This window comes from Spermophilus citellus (genome assembly GCF_964194105.1).
Source record: "Spermophilus citellus genome assembly, chromosome: 7".
NCBI lineage: Eukaryota > Metazoa > Chordata > Mammalia > Rodentia > Sciuridae > Spermophilus > Spermophilus citellus.
In genome coordinates this window covers 75,997,871-76,017,752 of record NC_138188.1, presented here as the reverse complement: position 1 = coordinate 76,017,752, position 19,882 = coordinate 75,997,871, and the positions used below count along the sequence as shown (strand labels likewise).

The following is a 19,882-nucleotide window of genomic DNA, read 5'->3' as shown; positions in this document are numbered from 1 at the left end:
TAAAAATTGAAAAGCTTTAAAAATAAAGAACCTTTCTAGCTCAAAAGAAAAATGGTAGCTTTAGAATTCTCCATAACTATTATGATGTGTGAGTGTGGGGGGTGCAATGATGAGGAACTGAACTAAGGGGTGTCTTACCCCTGCACTACATCCCCAGATCTCTTTATTATTTTGAGAAAGGATATAACAAGTTGCTTAGGTTTTCACTAAGTTGCTTAGGTTTTCACTGTTGCTGAGACTGTGTCAAACTTGTGATTATAAGGCTGGCTGGCTTCGAACTTGAGATTTTACTGGTTAATGTTTTTTTACATGCAGGAAAAATGGCCAAAAATTAAGAAATAGGGGTAGTCTCTAGAAGTTGGAAATGTTAAAGGAACAGATTCCCTCCTAGAGCCTCCAAAAAGGAATATAACCCAGGTATCACTTAAAAATTTTAATGTTAGCCCAGAAGAACTAGGTCAGATTTCTGAAAGTGTATTCTAAGATAATAAACTTGTGTTGTTAAAGCCTCTAAGTATACAATAAATTACTGCAGTAGCAACAGGAAATAAATAACACTGTTAGAATCACTACAATCATTCCAACCTCTGTTTTATAAAATAATAAATCATGATTTTTTTAAAAAAAGGTTTTTGACACCGCTCCAATTTCTAGTGATTTCAACAAATAAACACAACTTCTTATCTCTAACCACATTTGAAGTCAAGACTTCCCCCTTCTAAAACTCCTTTAACAAACAAACAACAAAAAAACACCTTATCAAAGTGCTCTGCATCCATCACTTCATGGTTTTAAGTGCTAAACTAAAAACATTATATTTCATCAAATCCAAGATGTCATCTATTAAAATATATATTTTAAAACAGAAAGTGATCAATTTCAATGTCATTCAAGGTAAGGCACCTAATAACTTCAGCGAAGCAACACTAACAATTTTTCTTATAGACTCAACAAATATTATGAATTAAAAATCCTTTTGAAATGAAGTATTCAAGAATATTTGGCTTTTACTCCTCAAGCTAACTCAATTTCAATAGCTATTTCAAGAAATACAATGTTACAAATTTTGTAAAGATTCAGAAGACTGCCATCTGCTGAAGAATTTGCATAGCTTTCTCCAATTCATAAATAATCTACTTTCCAAAAAAAAAAAACATTTTACTAATGAGGGAATGCTCATCAATAAACCTCTCACAGAGACTAATAAATTTCTTCAATGAAGTCAACATACTCATGATCCAAAAAGCTAAAATGATTATATCCATGTTGGTAATTTATATTTCAAAAATCAATCAGAATATATGCAATTCTATGTTAGTTATTTATATCATTTTTCATATTAAGCATGCTTTCAGGAATACAGTAATGATTTCCAATGCCCAGTTGTTTGCATGTTAAAACAATTCCACACTTTACTGAAATTTTGTTTTTAAGTTTTCAATGAGGCTTTACCGAAATAAAATACATCAGGAAAACAAAGCACAGACATAAAGATATGATGCTAAAGGGAACAAATAAAACTTTTAACTTTCCGATTCTACACAAATGAAACAGTGTAAGTTTAATATGACCCTAGCATCATCATATTCTTTAAACATGAAATTTGAATTTACAATGTGCACAATGAAAATTTGTACTTATTGATATTTTCCATAAATTCCTGGTATTTTGAAAAAGGTTTATAAAATATTTCTCACAACAAGATGAGCACAGAGAATGGAGAAGAGAGAAAAGAAAGAAAACTGGGTTGGGGAGGAGGAGAGAGGAGAATCAGGTAACTGCTAAGATCCAAGTCCAAATGAAGAAAAATGGAACAACTCCAAAGCTGAAGAAGAATAAATGAAAATTTAGGATTAGAGAACTGTTAACTATTACCACTCCACTGGCACCTTTCAGCTTAGATTAGGCCCCATCTTCAAAATAAAATACATTTTATAAAAATATTAATTATGCTAATTTAAACAGACTTCATTTTAATAAAATCTTATAAAGCTATTTCCACATGCAAAATATTAATATTCAAATCTGCCAAATAAAATCAATGGAGGGAGGGGGGAGGAAGGTGGGGAGAAAGACAGAAAGACACACAGACCGACCGTGTGCACACACAAACACATGCATATTTGTCCGTCTCTGGGGGTGGGGGATATAATGGGATTGACCAGGGTCTCAAACATGCTAGGCAAGTATTCTACCACTAAGCCACACCCAAGTTTGGTTTTTTGTTTGGTGGAGACAACTGCCCTGGTTGGCCTCGAAATTGAGATCTTCCGGCCTCAGACTCTAGTTACTGGGATTGCAGGTGTTCATCACCACACCTGACACTGAATTATATTCTAAAAGCTATTAGAGATTTATTATATGCCATCTTGGTCTAGTAATTAGAATATTTTCATTTTTACTTGGAGGATTGGTTGGCAAAAGAGGATTCCTAACACTAAGTTTTTGGTGGGAAATGAAACCGTACTAGGGAAATATTAGGAAACAGTTTTATATGTATTAATATAAGTATTTAAAAATCAGGAAAAAAATAAATAAAAATCAGGATTATAAACTATCACCTTAAAAATATGCTTCATTTTATTACATAACTGCTTGGAACTACATACCTTTTGCTATCATTAACATAAAGTATACTGTAACTATTAAGACATATACCTCGGAACTACATTTCATCCTCAAAAACCAAGAGTGATGAACTAATTATAAACAAAATGTGTTGGAGCACCTAAATTAGAATAGAAATACAAAAAATAAAAAATGCTTTTTACCATAACCGGAGGTGTAATTAGGGCCCCGACGACCTCTGCCTCTTCCACTATAAGACCTAGAACCTTGTACAGAAGAGACGGTACTTTCATCAGTGGCATATCCTTTCTCTTTTTCAGGCCCTCTGGTGGAAGAAGGTCTGAAACCCATACCAATCTGTCGAAGCTGTTCATCAATCTGTAGGCGTTCCATTCTTAGCTGCTCTACTTCCTATAATCAAAACAAAGGGACAAGTCTTCTTTTATATATAGTTTTGTCTTCTTAAAGCCTAGAGCTAGAACTGTGTCCTCTACCAAAGAATCTGTGACCTTAACCAATTATTTGATAAATCAGTATTATGTTCATAGTAAACACAATTAACAAGGTCATCTGCTAATTTCCTTCAAACATTTACTGACTGTCTTAGTATGCCAACCACACTGCTATTCTAAAGGAAGATAAACTCTTTCCCCTCCGGTGGGAAGATGGATATTGACAGTGTTAAACTTGCTTATGTAATAAATAGCTATTACACAATATCATCAGATATTGTGCTCGTGTACTTAAAATATTACTAAATGAATGGAATTATTATTTACAAAGTTACTTTCCTATCAAAGTAGTAACACATGAGTAAGGACCTAGGGTGGCCTAGCAAGACTTGATCATTCAGAAACTGAAGTTACTGCAGGATGTAAAAGCAAAATATCTAACGAGATAAAGCTCTTGGCTAAAAGGCAGCATAGCGCTAAAGTTAATCCCCAGCATCAAAAAATAAGTCAAAATTTATAAATTGGCTTAGAATGCCGGTATGGATTGATAACTATTAGATAATTAATTTTAAAGAATTAATTTTAAAAACAAAATGGTCCAATATAAAGCATGCAGATGCATAAAGTGACAAGTTCTTATAAACATTAGAAGTGATCATCTTAAAAAAATAAGCAAAGACTTTGTAATGTTTTGAACAACCAATAAAAATACATACATACATACATACATACATACATACATAAATAAGCAAGCAAGCAAGCAAGCAAGCAAGCAAAGAAATTTAAAAGCTCAGAAGAGGCAAAGCAATGCACATAAAGCCATTTTATTATGGAGAAGGTATTTTTATTCTTAAACTCTCATGTAACAAAAACCGAGCAACACTAATGGTGAATTAAAAACATCTAAAGACTTGAAACAGTATAAAGAAATAGAAAATGTTTAATGTGCAGATATGTTATATTTGTTTACAGTAAAGACATATTTGCATACTAAATACAGCAAGGATATATATAAAAATATGAGCAAATATACAAACCTTGAGATAAGCAATATGATATTCTAAAAGGACTTGTACATTTCCGATGCTTTCTTTAGTGCCAACAAATACAAATGGAACCATACCCTGTTAAAAAAAAAAAAAATAAGGAAGGAAAAAACAATGTCCTTAGTATGTAATATTTAAAGAAAATCTGAATTTTTCAAAGAAAAACAATTTCTTCAACTTTTCAAAAACACACAGCAATTTATATCCATCGACTAAATGTCAACATTTGTGGGTACCATGGCAAAAAAAATCATAATTTGAAATATTCAAGATTTTCAACACCTTGTTATTTTGTTATAATTCAGTATGTATGTGCTAAGAATTTAAGAAATCACTTTTTTAAAAATCATGTCAGGTTCTGAGTTCTAATTTAATCTAATTTTCTAACTATCCCTTTTATATTAAGCTAAAAATCTGACATCAATCTGACCATGAACTTTCACACCAGACAGAGAATGAATGTAAGCATAAAATGTTTATAAAGTAACTGGATGGGGTGGCATATTCATGTAATCCCAGCTACTTGGAAACTGAAAAAAACAGGATACCAAATTCATGGGCAGTCTGAGGAAATTTATGAGACCATTTCAAAATAAAACATAAAAAGGACTGAGGGTAGCTGGGCTCAGTGGTCCCTGCCTGTAATCCCAGCAGCTTGGGAGGCGGGAGGCGGAGGCAAGAGAATCTCAAATACAAAGCCAGCTTCAGTAAATAAGCAACTCAGCAACACCACATCTCTAAAAAAGGACTGAAGATGTAACTCAAGGGTAGAAGTCCTTGGGTTCAATCTCAATCTCTCTCCCCGATTCTCTTTCTCTTTTTGGTGGCTGGGGTAATGGGGGACTGAACTTAGTTACAGACACTCAACCACTGAGTCCCACTCCCAGCCCTATTTTGTGTTTTATTTAAAGACAGGGTCTCACCGAGTTGCTTAGTGCCTCACTTTTGCTGAGGCTGGCTTTGAACTCATGATCCTCCTGTGTCCACCTCCAGAGAAGCTGGGATTATAAACGTGCAACATAGGCCCCTGGGTTTAATCTCCAATACCAAAAACAAGTAAAACACACTGACTGAAAATTGTGAAAGTGTTATAATGATTACTCATGACTTTTAAAATCCGCTGATACTCAGAATTAGAGGAAAACAAGCACTATAAACAAGCACTATAGTAGATAAAACTATTGGGATGTTAAGGAAAGGGGATCCTAAATTCAAAGGCAGACTAAGAAACACTGTGGGATCCGAAGCAATTTAGCAAGACCCTATATCAAAAAATAAACAAACAGATATAAAAGTGATAAGGATGTGGCTAAGTAGACTCCTGGAATCAATACCAGATTTAAAAAAAAAAGAAAAAGGAAATAGAAAAAGGAGACAGACAAAACTAAGTCAGAACTGAGTAGAGTTTTGTATTTGTTCATTAATGCAAAATTGATCTCAGGGCTATTTTACCAGTGAGCTACATTCTCAGTTTTTTTTTTCTTAACTTTTATTTCTTGACAATCTCTCACTAAACTGCATAGGATGCTGTTTGTGTGGGTAGGATAAGTTGTTTTTTTTTTTTTAATTGCTGCTGGGATAGAGCTCACAGAATACTCCCACCCAAAAGATGCTCCACCACCCAAGGCACTGGGAATATTATAGGGATATGCCTCTGTTCCAAGGGAGATGGAGACATTTATATGATAATTGTCTATCATTGAAAGATATTTGTGGGGGTGATGCTGAACCTTACATGATGTACAGTATGAAAATGAGTTTAAAAATTTGACCAACTTGTCCCTAATAGCATGTGCTCAGATAAGCTCTTCAGGTATCAGCTTATTACAGGAAAGGAGTCCTGACATTAAGAATGTATAACTTAGGGCTGGGGTGGTAGCTCAGTTCTTGCTTTGCATGCATGAGGCACTGAGTTAGATCCTCAGCACCACATAAAAATAAAGATATTGTATCCATGTACAATTAAAAAAAATTTAGACAAAAAAGAATATATTACCTACAGAGTGTAAATACTTACACAATGTATAAACAAAGGAATTACTATTAACAACAGGTTCTTTTATCAACCACTGAATTAATTCCTTTCTGTTTTGCCCTTTCCAGGATGTCAAAATTGGAATAAAAAATCTTTTTCATTTTAAATAAATAAATAAATAGCAGCTGGGCATGATGGTGCATGCCTATAATCCCCGTGGCTCAATGAGGCAGGAGGATCTTGAGTTTAAAGTGAGCCTCAGCAACCTGGAAGGCTCTAAGCAATTCAGCAAGACCCTGTGTCTCTAATACAAAAAAGGGCTGAGGATGTGGCTCAGTGGTTGATGGCCACTGGGTTCAATACCTGATACCAAAAAACACAACAAGAAAGAGTCTGACAGACTCACATGCCTGTTAATTCTAGTAGCTCATGAGGCTAAGACAGGAGAATTCAAAGTTCACAGCCAGTCTCTGCAACAGTGAGGCGCTAAGCAACTCCATGAGACCCTGTCCCTAAATAAAATACAAAAAGGAACTGGGGATGTGGCTTATTGGCAGATTAGACTCAGTGTCCCTGAGTCTAATCCCTGGTAAGAGGGGAAAAAAAAGATACTTAATCCCAGATATTAAACTGAACCCAAGGACTAACCCAGGCTTGTTTATGAGGCTGAATTTCAGAACAGAAAGATTTTTAAAAATAACATAGAAGAAAAATAAATTTGGGGGTTAAAAACTTTCTTTAAAAAAAAAAAAAATGCTCGTTTCCCGCTGGTCACGAGTGTAATCATGGTTGACTTAATGGAGTTGCCCAAGGCCCGTGTCAACGCCAGCATGCTATCTCAGTTCATCGACAGGCCGGTCTGCTTCGTAGGAAGGCTGGAAAAGATTCATCCCACTGGAAAGATGTTTATTCTTTCAGATGGAGAAGGAAAAAATGGAACCATTGAATTGATGGAGCCTCTTGATGAAGAAATTTCTGGAATCATGGAAGTACTTGGCAGAGTAACAGCAAAAGCAACCATCATGTGTGCATCTTATGTCCAGTTTAAAGAAGATAACAATCCTTTTGATCTTGGACTTTATAATGAAGCTGTGAAAATTACCCATGAGTTCCCTCAGTTTTTTCCCTTAGGGGTTACACAACGTGATTGATCTTACTGAATTTTCTTGTGATTGCAAGTGGCTATGATGAAGATAATTAAAGGAGGTCCCACTTGTTTGAGGGAGAGACTCCTATGATTTCTAATATTTAATTTGCTCCATTTAAATTTTCATTTACTGAACTTTAGACATTCTAATCTGCATTTTTGTTGAAACTGATATATTGACTGTTCTCACCCAAGTCCTTTTATAAACTATTGCCACTCCATTATGTGGTCAGATAAGATATAAGATCAAAGCAGTTGTCAATAATCTAAGTTTCTATTTTATTAATAAATTTTTTTTTTTAAAAAATGCACTTAACTGGGCATGGTAATCCTAAATTCAAGATCACCCTCAGCAATTTGGAGAAACCATCCTGGTGAGACTGTCTCAAAAATTAAAGGGGGGTTGGGGGGGAAGAGCTAGGTATATAGCTTATTTCTAAGGCGCCCCTGAGTTCAATCCCCATTACCAAAAAGAAATAAAAAATATATTAAATTCCCAATTATACCAATAAGCATTATTACTATGGTATATAAGCAGGGGACAAGTAGGGCTTCACAGTAAACTAGTTATAAACTGAGTCTCCAGTTTAAAAATGTTAAGTTATAAAACGGTTATCCCCGATAACAACATTCAAATTTCATTATAAAAATAACAATGTTGTGTATCATATATTTCCTCCTTCTCCTAAAAATATCAGAAGGCTAGAGTGCTAGACAGATAGGTAACTCATTGGCAGCATGCTTGCCTGGCATGCATAAATTCTCTGAAATTCCCACAATTTTTTTTAAAAGCCATATTGTTAACTAGATGTGTAGTTCAGTGATAAAGGACTTGCCTAATACCTAGAAAGCCCAGGGTTCAATTCCCAGGATTGCAAAAATTTTTAAAGAATATATAAAAACATCAGAAGTTACACGTCATGCATTCCAACACCATAACCAGGCTGGATCTTAGCACCATAAGCTTCTAATACAGAAAGGCATTTCCTCATCCATACCTATTTTATACATCCCAACTGTTTAATCATGTACAATGATTAACTGTAATCCCAGCAACACGGGAGAATGAGGCAGGAATATCCCAAGTTCAAGGCCAGCAACTTAGTGAGACCCTGTCTCAAAGATAAAAAAATAAAAAAGGACTGGGGATGTAGCTCAATGGTAAAGGTCCCCTGGATTCAATCCCCAGTACTAATTGGACAGATTCTATCCAACAGTTAACAACCACCCCAAATAGTACTCTATTGTGCAAAACTAAGAAGCTATAAGCGTATTCTTTCTGGGAAATAATTTTGGAGAAAATCCTTAGTTTATATTCAGGGATACCAAGGCTTAAGTCAAGTGTATAAGTTTGGCCATTGAATCTACAAATATGAAGTAATGTACAAAAGAGTCAACAACAATTGTGGGGAAAACATCACCATGTGAGAAGACAGAAGGAAAAAGAAATTTCAGAAAGATGGTATCAGAATTAATAACATAAAAGCATGAAAAATTCAATTAAAAATGATGAACACTTTCAGGTTCTACAAAAAGAACAAGGAGAATGTCACCAAAAATTCCTTTACAACAGACTGTTTTGTTGAGAATCAAATTCTATAACTTTGCACCCTAAGAATAAAAAAGAGGGCTAAGGATGTGGCTTAGTGGTAGACTGCTTGATTCCCTTAGGTAAAGACTCCAGGTTCAATCCCTGGCACCAACAAAAAACGAACAAAACAATAAAAAACATAAAACTTAATATGATCCAACTAAAATGTTTGTATTAATAAATGGCTTAGGGGCTGGGGATGTGCCTCAAGCGGTAGCGCGCTCGCCTGGCATGCGTGCAGCCCGGGTTCGATCCTCAGCACCACATACCAACAAAGATGTTGTGTCCACCGAGAACTAAAAATGAATATTAAAAATTCTCTCTCTCTCTCTCTCTCTCTCCTCTCTCTCTCTCTCTTAAAAAAAATAAATAAATGGCTTAAAAAAAAGTATTGGGCTGGGGTTGTGGCTCAGGTATAAAGCGAGGCACTAGGTTCGATTCTCAGCACCACATATAAATTAATGAAATAAAGGTCCATCAATAACTAAAAAAAATTTAAAAAAAAAATAGTATTGACAAACCCAAGGCTCATATAATCAGTGATGTAACTAGAGTTAAGTAGCTCAACAGATGTAACTTGTTTCCATAATGATTTTCAAAATATAACATGCTAAGTAATCCAAGAAAAGAACATGAATACAACTGTACTTACATCTTCTCTAGGTAGTTTATTTTCATTATCTCCTTCAATTCTCACCCGAACCACACCAGATTTGTCCACTATTTCTTGAATAACTTTGCCATTTTTTCCAATTACCTTTCCTTTAGTAAGACAAAACAAATACAAGTTAAAAAAACATTTGATATCCATTTAACATCAGCCCAAGGTAACACCTAACTTGCTATCAAATATTCACCAACAAGATCCATCTTTCTACCTTCAACTAACTCACCTGACTACCAACAAATTTTATCCTTCCTCTGAAATTTCTTTCTCTTCAGTTTGCCAATGCGTTTTAACTGAGATTGACAATGCTGGTCATGTGTAAGCAATTTTCAGACTTTTTTAAATAATATCATTTTTCACTCTCAAAAATATCAATCAACTCTAACCCATTTCAAAACTTACATAAAAGCAAAGAGAAAACTATTTTAATTTGGCATTAAGCATATTAGTTTGTTCAAAACTATCAAATTATGAAATTTTGCCTTTATTTTTAAGGTTCTGTTTGTCCACAACATAGCTGCCTCAAATATCGCTTTAAAATGAACATTCTCTTCCATAAAATGTTCACATTTAACAAGTACTAGATTTTAAATCAAGTACTTCATAGTTTTATAAAAATACATAACATGTATACAATATTCCTGCTACCTTGCTAGGTATGAAATATAGTAAAATGACATAAAATTCAAATTATTTACCTTTTCCACAGTTGACTTATTATCAGTCTGTCAACCAGCAATTATTGAACATACAATAATGACATGAGAAACAAAGGGGGATGTGAAGACTCCTTCCCCAAGAACTTACTATCTAGTTATAAAGATTAACACAAAAATAATAATAATAATAATAATAATAATAAAGCAACACCAGGTAGTATTACCTAGTAAAAAGTAAATATTTTGGTAACCTTCACTATATGGAACAGATGTATATCCCATATAAAGTTAAGAGCAACCCCATATTTTTTAATCAAGTGCACATCCCCATTTATATTTTTTAACAATTTATTTTTCACAAAAAAAATCTTAGCTGCATTTTGGTAGAAAGAAGTTAAAATGTAAGTTTTCCCATTGCATCCGTGAAAGAACAATTTCCACTGAAGAACGAATGAGGAACAATGAAAACAAACTGGTCAACACAGGAAAAGCTTAACTGTAATGGATTTTCTCGCTCTTTTCCCTACTCTTTAACTTTCTTCCCTGTAACCCTTAAAATTAAAAGCAGCGGCAACAGATTAAAAGAGAGAGAGAGAGAGAATGAATAGGATAGGGAATTCACATGATGTAAGTCTTCAGAGAATCCCTAGCAGCAGCATATAAAAGCAACCTTCGTGTTAACACAGTGAGGGTCAAGCAGCAACTTCATCCTTGACCCTGCTAAAAATAAGCAAATTATCTGTTCGAAAAACAAAAACCGGGTTAAAAGAACATTATCCCTACCCCCAGAATCACAATCTTTGTTCTTCCTTCTTATGAATTATACCAGTGGTGAGTAAATATCCATCATTCTTCTGGGGTCCTTGGCAGGGACCTACCGGCAAGTTTTATATAGTCCCACCAGAGACTGTCAATATCTTAAATGATCATTTCCATAATATAATTCCAGAGCAAATTGACAAACTGAAGCAGACCTGTAGTATAAATTGAGCATTGAAAATAAATGTTCAAAGGGATAGAGTAAAGTGATTAAAGGAAGGCTTCTAAGAAGTAAAGGGCTTACGGTCCAATATGGACACAATATTTTGTTTTGATTTAGGAACTGGGGGTAGGGGGAGTCAAATTCTAGAATTCTGGGAACCTAAATGGGTAAAGGAATCCTCTCTGGAACTTATCCACCAAGTGGTCCTCAATCTCGTTTATCAATCAGTCCTCTTTTTCTATTTACTTGGACAAAGAATGCACTATTTTTTTTTTAAAGAATGCACTGTTTTTTCAAGACTGTTTCACCCATAAAATACTTGAGGGAACGATAGTAGTATAATACATGACAACCAGCAGAAATTTTTATACTATTCTTCAGTATTTCATCAATGGGAACAAATGCAAATCCCCATTTGCACTTTCTGTGAAGGAAGTTGTAATTAATATGTATGTCCTTAAGAGAACACAATACATACATAACTGGAGCTAACCAAAACAGGATAGGGGAAGAAAACAGAGACATAATAAACTAACTTCACTGATATATGAATAAAGAAAAGAATTACAGCATCACAAATATATCATTTCCTTATTTTTGAAATACTAGGAATTTATATTCATAATCACCAATACCACAAACTTTACTGGATCAAGACTATCTCAGAATTGAATTGGGGGGGGGGGGGGCTGATTCCCTTTTCCAACCCCTACCATTAATTTGTTTTTACAAATGAGAAAACCTTACTATAGTTAAATCATCATGTCTTACAAAAAGCTATCATAATGTTAGCACCCAAAAAATACCAATAATTTCATGATTTAGTGTGACTTAAATGACTAAAAAAGTACATAAGCTTTTTTTTTTTTATTTGTTTGTTTATTTAGTTAGTTTTCAGCAGACACAACATCTTTGTTTGTAATGTGGTGCTGAGGATCGAACCCGGGCCGCACACATATCAGGCGAACGCGCTACCGCTTGAGCCACATCCCCAGCCCATACATAAGCTTTTCAAAAGCAGTTTGCCAGGGTGATTTCATTCAACAATTATCATTTGATAACATTTTGTATCAATATTTATTAAAATTATACAAAGTTCTTCAAGCTTTTATTCAATTTTAGTATCTCATCTCTCCAGCTTTTGAGTCTTTATTAACCACTGGTACTCCAAGAATTGCTTAAGCAGAGCTTATCAAGTGGCATTATAACATACCTATTTCAAATGTTTGACATTAAGCAGAATTAAGAATCTTCTTACATAACTAATTGTTGAAACAAAAAACAAATTCTATGTTATAAACTGTTTTTCTGCAGTATATTGGTTCTTGATAAGTATAATGGACAAAAATAACACTTAAGAATGAAAGTGTTTTAAAATTCTTACTATTTTTGATTGTACTACAGAATTTAACAAAACAACTATAGCTAAGAAATTCCTAATGACTGAATAGGAGTCATCATGTAAACAGAGCACAAAAGGCTAAAACTAATTAGTTATGGTCAAAAGTACAGAGACAATAAAGAAATAAAACATTTCCTTACCACTAAATTATTCCACATTATGTTGGTGCTTCATTTTACATTATTTAGGAAAATCCTTAAGTACTTAACACATAACCAAATCCATCCCATTTGCCATAAAATGGCACTTAAAAAGACAAAGCGAAGACAAATGACATATTAATCAGAGCCATTAACTAACTTCCCCCTGAACTACACTGCTAATTTATCCATAACTTTAAACCCAAATATTTTGTCACTTTAACTTATAAACTATGGGTAAAATAATTTTCTTTAAAGGCGATAAATATTTAATAGTGAAACCTCCCTTCATATCATCATCACCGTCTTTCTCTCCTGTCCATGACTCAACATATGCCTTTAACATAACTTATTATTATTAAATTCAGGACCTACTGTGAATACGTTTATTACTCTATTCTTATTCCACAGTTACTTTTTTCTTCTGTACTAAACAAAAAAATCAGTCACAACCAATTCTCAAAAAGTAATGTAACCATTCTGGTGCACATATGAATGATAAAAACACATGAAATCAAGAATAGGAAAGAGCCCCAAGGATGAACAGAAAAACTATAATGACAAACTGTTAACAAAAATTGTGGGAACTATTATTGGGTCACACTGTAGAGAAAAAGGACATTTTTACTTTTTAACATATGACAATGATGAGAAAACAATCAATAATTAAATAAATTTTGCTATCTAGTTATTCCACATTGCTATAAGTAGAATAATGTAATCAGACTAAAAGAATGATTTCAATAAATTCGTTATAAGTAATATTTAACTTTTTAACATTTATTAGAAGTACCTACCAACAAGATTCCTAGGAACCTGAATAAAATCCTCCACAAATTCCAAGAAACCTCTAGCCTTTTTAACAGCATCGGCACTCTAAATGTGGGAAAAATAAAGTTTTGTTAGGGTCTTGAAGCATCACATAATCCTAAACAAAAATAAGACAAAAAGAAAATTCTGAATTATGCTGTACTAAGAGATTCTGTTGAGGCCACTGAAGTGTGTAAGTAATTTACACAAAGTACTTAAAAAAAAAAAAAACTGACATACTACTAAAACCTAAAAAGGCCAGACATTTCTAAGGTCCCATTTTACATGCTGACAATATTAACAATAGTTCAAATTACTTCTATTGTTCAGCTACTGAGCAGCCAAACTTTAACCCAATCCTAAACATACTCACATGATGCATTTCTCCGGGTGTGTGTTTAAAATAATAATGTTTTAATTTTTCTAAGACTCTCTATTTTTTGTTCAGGCTCAACATTAGAAATAATCTTAATCCAGGTATGATGCACACCTGTAATCCTGGTGACTGGGAAGGCTGGAGGCAGCAGAATGACAAGGTCAAGGCCAGCCTACTCAACTTATTCAGACCCTGGGCCTCAATATTTAAAGAGATGTTAATTCAGTGGCACAGAGCACCACTGGGTTCAATCCAGAATACCAGGAGTAGGGAGGGTATGTGATTTAATAAACTGGAAGGGAAGATGTCTTTAAGAGATTTCACAGATTTCAATAAAAGTTACTTCCTCCTTGTCTGGGGATACTAGGAATTGAATCCAAGAGCTTTACCACTGGACTACATGCAAAGCCTCTTCATTTTTTTGAGATAGGATCTCATTAAGTTGTTTATAACCTTGCTAAGTTACTAAAACTGGCCTCAAACTTGTAATCCTGCCTCACCCTCCTAAATCCCTAGAATTACAGGTATGCACCTCTATTTTTTGTAGTTACTTCCCCTTTTAATATTTGTTTTTTAATGACCACAGCTCAAATGTATTGTGTGTTCACTCCATCATCAACTATATGCAATGAGACATAGTGGTGCACATCTACAATCCCATTTACAAGAGACCCTGACACAAAATAAAACTGACTCAAAATGTGGCTTAGGGGTTAGGCCACTTGGATTCAATCCCTGATATCAAACACAATAATAAAATAAAATAAACCATATGAAGCCAGGCATAGTGAGACACACTGGGTAATCCAGGTGACTCAGGAAACTGAGGCAGGATTCCAAGTTTAAGACCAGCCTCAGCAGTTTACCCAAACCCTATTTCAAAATAAAAAGGGCTAGGATGTAGTTCTGTGGTTAAGTGCCACTGGGTTCAATTCCTAGTACCAAAACAAAATTAAACATTAACAATAACAACAACAAAAAAAAAAAACCACACACACTTAATTCTTAAAAAAAAAAAAAAACAGGAATGTAGCACAGTGGTAGAGTGCTTAACTAGCACTGAAGGTCCTGGGCTCATTTCCCAGCACCACCAAAATAAATTACAAAGGTAAATAGCATTATATATCATCATCATCATCATTTTATAAAGAGACACTTATTCGAGGAACTTAAGTGACTTGTCTTAAGCCCATTCTAAATGGTAAAGACAGGATTCCAACCCACAGAGTATGGCTCTAAAGCCTATCTTCTTAATGACTATGTCACACTATTCATTTTCAAAGATTTCAGAAATAAAAACGAAGCATCTTGTCAGAATTATACAAAATGAGCTGAAATGAAAGGCTTGAAATTTCATCAATTAAAAAAAATCCATTTATTCAAATTTTAAACATAATCTCACTGTGAGGCACTGGTTTTGATTCTATTAGGTACATATTTTTAAATATCTACTAATTTCTATCCTTTTAAATGTCACAGTTAACAAGTGACAAATTACTATCCAAATTCAAGTTATATAATGATATTTGTATCATATGCTATATTTATTATTACCAGTGCCTGACATACAGAAAGCGCTGAAAACAGTATTTGAATGTCTGAGCTAGGGAAACAACTCAATGGTAATGTGCTTGCCTAAGACACACAAGGCCCTGGGCTTGATCCCAAGCACCTCCCCAAAAGAAATTTTTTTTTTTTATAAATTATTTGTAATGAGCATAAAAAAGAAACTGAAAAGCAGTTAAGGAAAACCTGAAAATGCTACTCATTTATTATCCAATAAATCTTATAAAATCAACTTCAATTTTTTTTAAACATTTTTAGTTGTAGATAAACCCTATGCCTCACAACTCTTGGCAAGCCCCCTCAATTCACCTTCTTAAATAATGATTACTATAGTAATTGCTTCTAAATGCATAAATTTAACCTTAAAAAGTGCTTTGACAAATGAAAAGTACAGATAAAATATAATTAAACAGGGCTAAAGTTGTGGCTCAGTGGTAGAGCACTTGCCTGGCATATGTGAGACACTGGGTTTGATTCTCAGCACCACATACAAATAAATAATAAAAGGTCCATCAACAACTTATTTATATAAACAATAGGTTTGTTAATATGCTGTAAAGTAAAAGCTCAGGCAGGAAGAGATAACTTACTTCTCCATAGATTCTAAATGTTCCAGTATCTTCATCTAGTTCAATGGCGGTAACTCCAGGAACCTTCCTAGCTTGTTGTATATTACTACCATGTGTACCTATTGCCAGTCCCATTAAATCTTCTCTCACAACAAATTCTTCATGAAATGCTGCTGCAAGTTGTTTCGTGCACTAGTAAAAACAAAAAAATTAGAATTTCTTACAAGAAATCAAACACAAAACAGTTTTTATACACTCAGGCTCACAGCATTATTCAAAATAGTCAGGAGGTGGAAAACAACCAATAAATGGATAAACAAAATGTCATAGATACATAAAATACAGTACCATATAACCTTAAAAGAAATGAAATTCTGACATACACAAGGATGAACTTTAAGAACATTACTTTGATAAGTGAAATAAGTCAAGTTCAAGGACAGCCTCAGCAAATTAGCCAAGCCGTTAAGTAACTTAGTGAAACCTGTATTTTAATAAAAAAAAAAAAAAAAAAAACAACCACTAAACAAAAAATAAATAGACTGAAAGGAAGGAGGGAAGAAGACGGTTGGTTGGTTATAAGAGCCTGGGAGAGAAGAGGAAATACAAAGTTATTGTGAAAATGGGACAATTTCAGCTTTATAATATAAAAAGTTCTAAAGATGGGCTTTTTAAGAATATAAATACATTTAACACTGCGGAACCATGAATTTTAAAAGTTGAGACAGTAAATTTTCTCATGTGTTTTTTTACTAGATTCTTTAACTGAAAACAAAACCAAAAAAAAAAAAAATTAAGGCCAAATTTCAATTGCTTAAAAGAAACTCATTTGATGTCACAAAAAATGGAAGCAAAAACATGTTTTGACTAGATTATTTGTACACTATTTATTTATAGTACCAGAAACTCAAGCCAGGTGCACTTTACCACTGAGCTACATCCCCAACCCCTCTATTATTCAATTTGAGTCAGGGTCCCACTAAGTTGTTGAGATTAGCCTCCAACTTTATTACTGGGTTCAATCCCGAGTGTGTGTGTGTGTGGGGGGGGGGGGGGGGGTTGTAATGTTTGTATGTACAAGTGTTCAGAGGTGGGAAGCGTGAGGGCAAGGGGAAGAGCAAGAATAGTCGTGAAAAAAATGAGAAAAGAAAGAATCTTGAGATAGAGCAGACACAACAGGCTTAATATTAATAAATTACATGCCTATGGGGAAGAAGGATACTGCATGTAATATAATTTCCCTCACCTAATCCTCATAACCTACATGAGTTATTACACTGATCTAAGTTACTCAACAAGTGTGTTAAGACTGACAGGGAAGGGTTAGTTTAAAAGAAAAAAAAAGTAGTAGGGGTAAAGAGAGTAGAGAACTAGCAATACAATAATTCAGCAACCCTAGTTTTAGTCTCTAAGCTCTTTTGACAACTAGTATCTCAGCCACAACAAAATAATCAAGAGGCATTTAGCAAAAGAAAGTTTGATAAAATAGAAGAGTCCTTCTTCTATGACCTCCAGAGATTAGCCATAAAACAGGCCACAGAAGGTGAGAAGCATACTTATAAAACTAAAGGTACACAAAAATAAACATACTTCTACTTTATAAACAATAGTGAAAAATTTATTTTCTTTTTTATTAATTTTTTTATTTATGTGACAGCAGAATGCATTACAATTATTACACAAATAAAGCACAATTTTTCCTATCTCAGGTTGTATACAAAGTATATTCACACCAATTCATGTCTTTATACATATGCTTTGGATAATAATGTCCATCACATTACGCAATCATTTCTAACCCCACACGCCCCGCCCCCTTCCCCTCCTATCCCTCTGCCTATCTAGAGTTCCTACATTCCTCCCATGCTCCCCCTCCCTACCCCACAATGAATCAGAAACTCACTTACTTCTAAATGCTTAGTGGCCTCTTCATTTCTGGACATTAGCATCAACTTTGTACGAATACTTCGCAGATGCATATCACTTAAAATATTTACTCTCTTCACAGTTGCTTCACTGGCGGACTATAAACAAATTAATCACTCAAAAGTTTAATTGTTTTTCAAGATAACACAAACAAATCTACACATACTATCTTCTTTAATTTCATCTATTACACTTTTGACACTCCTTCCTCCCCTAACTTAGGTAACACTCCCCTTTTCTTAAATAATCTTACTTTCCTTTCTAAATTATCTGCTATCAGAGTAAGTTTGGGTAGGAGGGAAATCCAGAATATAACACATTAAAAATTTTACAATTTTAAAAATGTCATATTATCAATTTTATGTTTCCCTGACACCAAAAAAGATCAAAAGGAATTAACACTTTACAGCTGCCAAAATTCTTACACTGTTTTAATTCACTATACATGTTTACCTTAAGCTTTTATTTTCGAAATATCTAATTATTATGATCTACGCAAGTCATTAATTAGCTACCTTAAAATATGCTATTATCTTACCAGTATCATTAGCTGCGTGGTTTCTGGATGGTAAAAAATTCTACATGCTCCTACTGCTTTTTTAAAATCTTTATGTGCATTTTCATTAGCACACCTAGAGAGAAATTAATTCAGATATTAAGATTTCAATAAGATTAAATTTAGGGAAGGGTTATAATGCAAACTTAATATATCATTTTGACATCTCCCATTAAAATGTTGTTTATTAAAAAGGCTTCCCATCAGAAGGTTTTGACTCTTTGAGGGAAAAAAAAAATACTGTTCTGCAGAAAAAAAAAACCTCACAAAGCAATCCAATAGTAAAATTACTCACGCCTCTCTCAAATCCTCAGGAACATCAACTGTGCACTTGAAGAACGTATTTTTTTTGACAGTTTTATTCTGATTGACAGGCCGAAGACGTTCAAATGTCACTATTTCATTGTAAGTGGCATCACAAGCAGCATATTCAATGACATAAAACTAAAAGACATCAAAATACTTTAAAAATCCCTTCTGAACAAAAATAATGAACTTTAAATGAAATTATAATTACCTTGCTCAGCTTAACCAGTAAACTCTTCTCCTTCTAGCATAAATACTAAGCCCATTTTAGTTGTATCAATCTAACTTGCCTTAACTAGATTATAAATTTTTACAAATAAGAACTTTGGTGTTCTTTACAGGCTTGAGATGTGTCTCTGGAAAGCAGCTTTTGTGTTTGCCAACATAGAACACAGACAAAAAATTAACTGTCTAATGAATTTTTGAAATGTCAGATCAACTATTTTTAAGTAGGCTTTTAGGCATAAAACTGAATGCTGGAGGGCTGGGGTTGTGGCTCAGTAGTACAGCGATTGCCTAACACAACCCCAACCCCAGCCTTCCAGCATTCAGTTTTATAAAGGTGAATACAGTACCTTTATTTTATTTTTATGTGGGTTTGATCCTCAGCACCACATAAAAATAAATAAAGGTACTGTATGCACCTACAACCAAAAAAATTTATATTAAAAAAACTGAATGCTAGAATAAAATTTACAGAAATCAAGAGCTATTTCCTTGAAAACAATCAAGAAACAAGTGTCAACATCACTTACTTCTCCTTTCATCATCCGAACTTTAGCCAACCACCATCCACATGGTTCTTGGTCATTTGCTCTTGAATATACCTGAGAAGTATAGTGGGGGAAATGTGTTTATCCATTCATCCCAAAAGATTTCAATATTATAAAATGACTTGTTATATATGCCAAATACTAAAAGAAAATGTCATCGAAATTGGTATACTAAATGAACTTTAAAAAAGTATTAAGTACACTTAAATTTTGCTTCAAAAATAAGCATGAATACTTTTTTGGGTAATCTGGTTTCCTGGACTTACTAAATATAAACATTACTTTAAAGAAATGCTTCTTACAAGGTAGAAAGAAAATTACAGGTCCTACAGTCTGTGTCACCATTATTCATCAAAATGAAAAGCTGTTTT

General features: G+C 33.8%; 2 protein-coding genes across 8 annotated transcripts in view; one reads left to right on the top strand and one right to left on the bottom strand.

Annotated features, from left to right (window-relative positions):
• The window catches only part of FXR1 (FMR1 autosomal homolog 1), a 70,389-nt gene that overhangs the window by 10,642 nt on the left and 39,865 nt on the right, over positions 1 to 19,882 (bottom strand). For 4 of the 7 annotated variants that reach the window (XM_081301251.1, XM_081301256.1, XM_081301250.1 and 1 more), the window contains exons 4-12: positions 19,494 to 19,565; positions 18,728 to 18,876; positions 18,415 to 18,508; positions 17,858 to 17,974; positions 15,972 to 16,142; positions 13,427 to 13,505; positions 9,432 to 9,541; positions 4,058 to 4,144; positions 2,772 to 2,979 (exon numbers count right to left, since the gene is read on the bottom strand). In XM_081301251.1, the coding sequence (XP_081157377.1) occupies positions 2,772 to 2,979; positions 4,058 to 4,144; positions 9,432 to 9,541; positions 13,427 to 13,505; positions 15,972 to 16,142; positions 17,858 to 17,974; positions 18,415 to 18,508; positions 18,728 to 18,876; positions 19,494 to 19,565 (1,087 nt within the window). The remainder of the gene's footprint in view (positions 1 to 2,771; positions 2,980 to 4,057; positions 4,145 to 9,431; positions 9,542 to 13,426; positions 13,506 to 15,971; positions 16,143 to 17,857; positions 17,975 to 18,414; positions 18,509 to 18,727; positions 18,877 to 19,493; positions 19,566 to 19,882) is intronic. The other 3 variants (XM_081301252.1, XM_081301254.1, XM_081301253.1) reach the window with 2 other exon arrangements.
• On the top strand, positions 6,803 to 7,472 carry LOC308653002 (replication protein A 14 kDa subunit-like). The gene has a single exon (XM_081301257.1). The coding sequence runs from the start codon at positions 6,827 to 6,829 to the stop codon at positions 7,190 to 7,192; it is 366 nt and encodes a 121-aa protein (XP_081157383.1). The 5' UTR covers positions 6,803 to 6,826; the 3' UTR covers positions 7,193 to 7,472.

Excerpts from the sequence above, each read along its gene's own strand:
- LOC308653002 (XM_081301257.1), top strand. The coding sequence starts at position 6,827 with ATGGTTGACTTAATGGAGTTGCCCAAGGCCCGTGTCAACGCCAGCATG.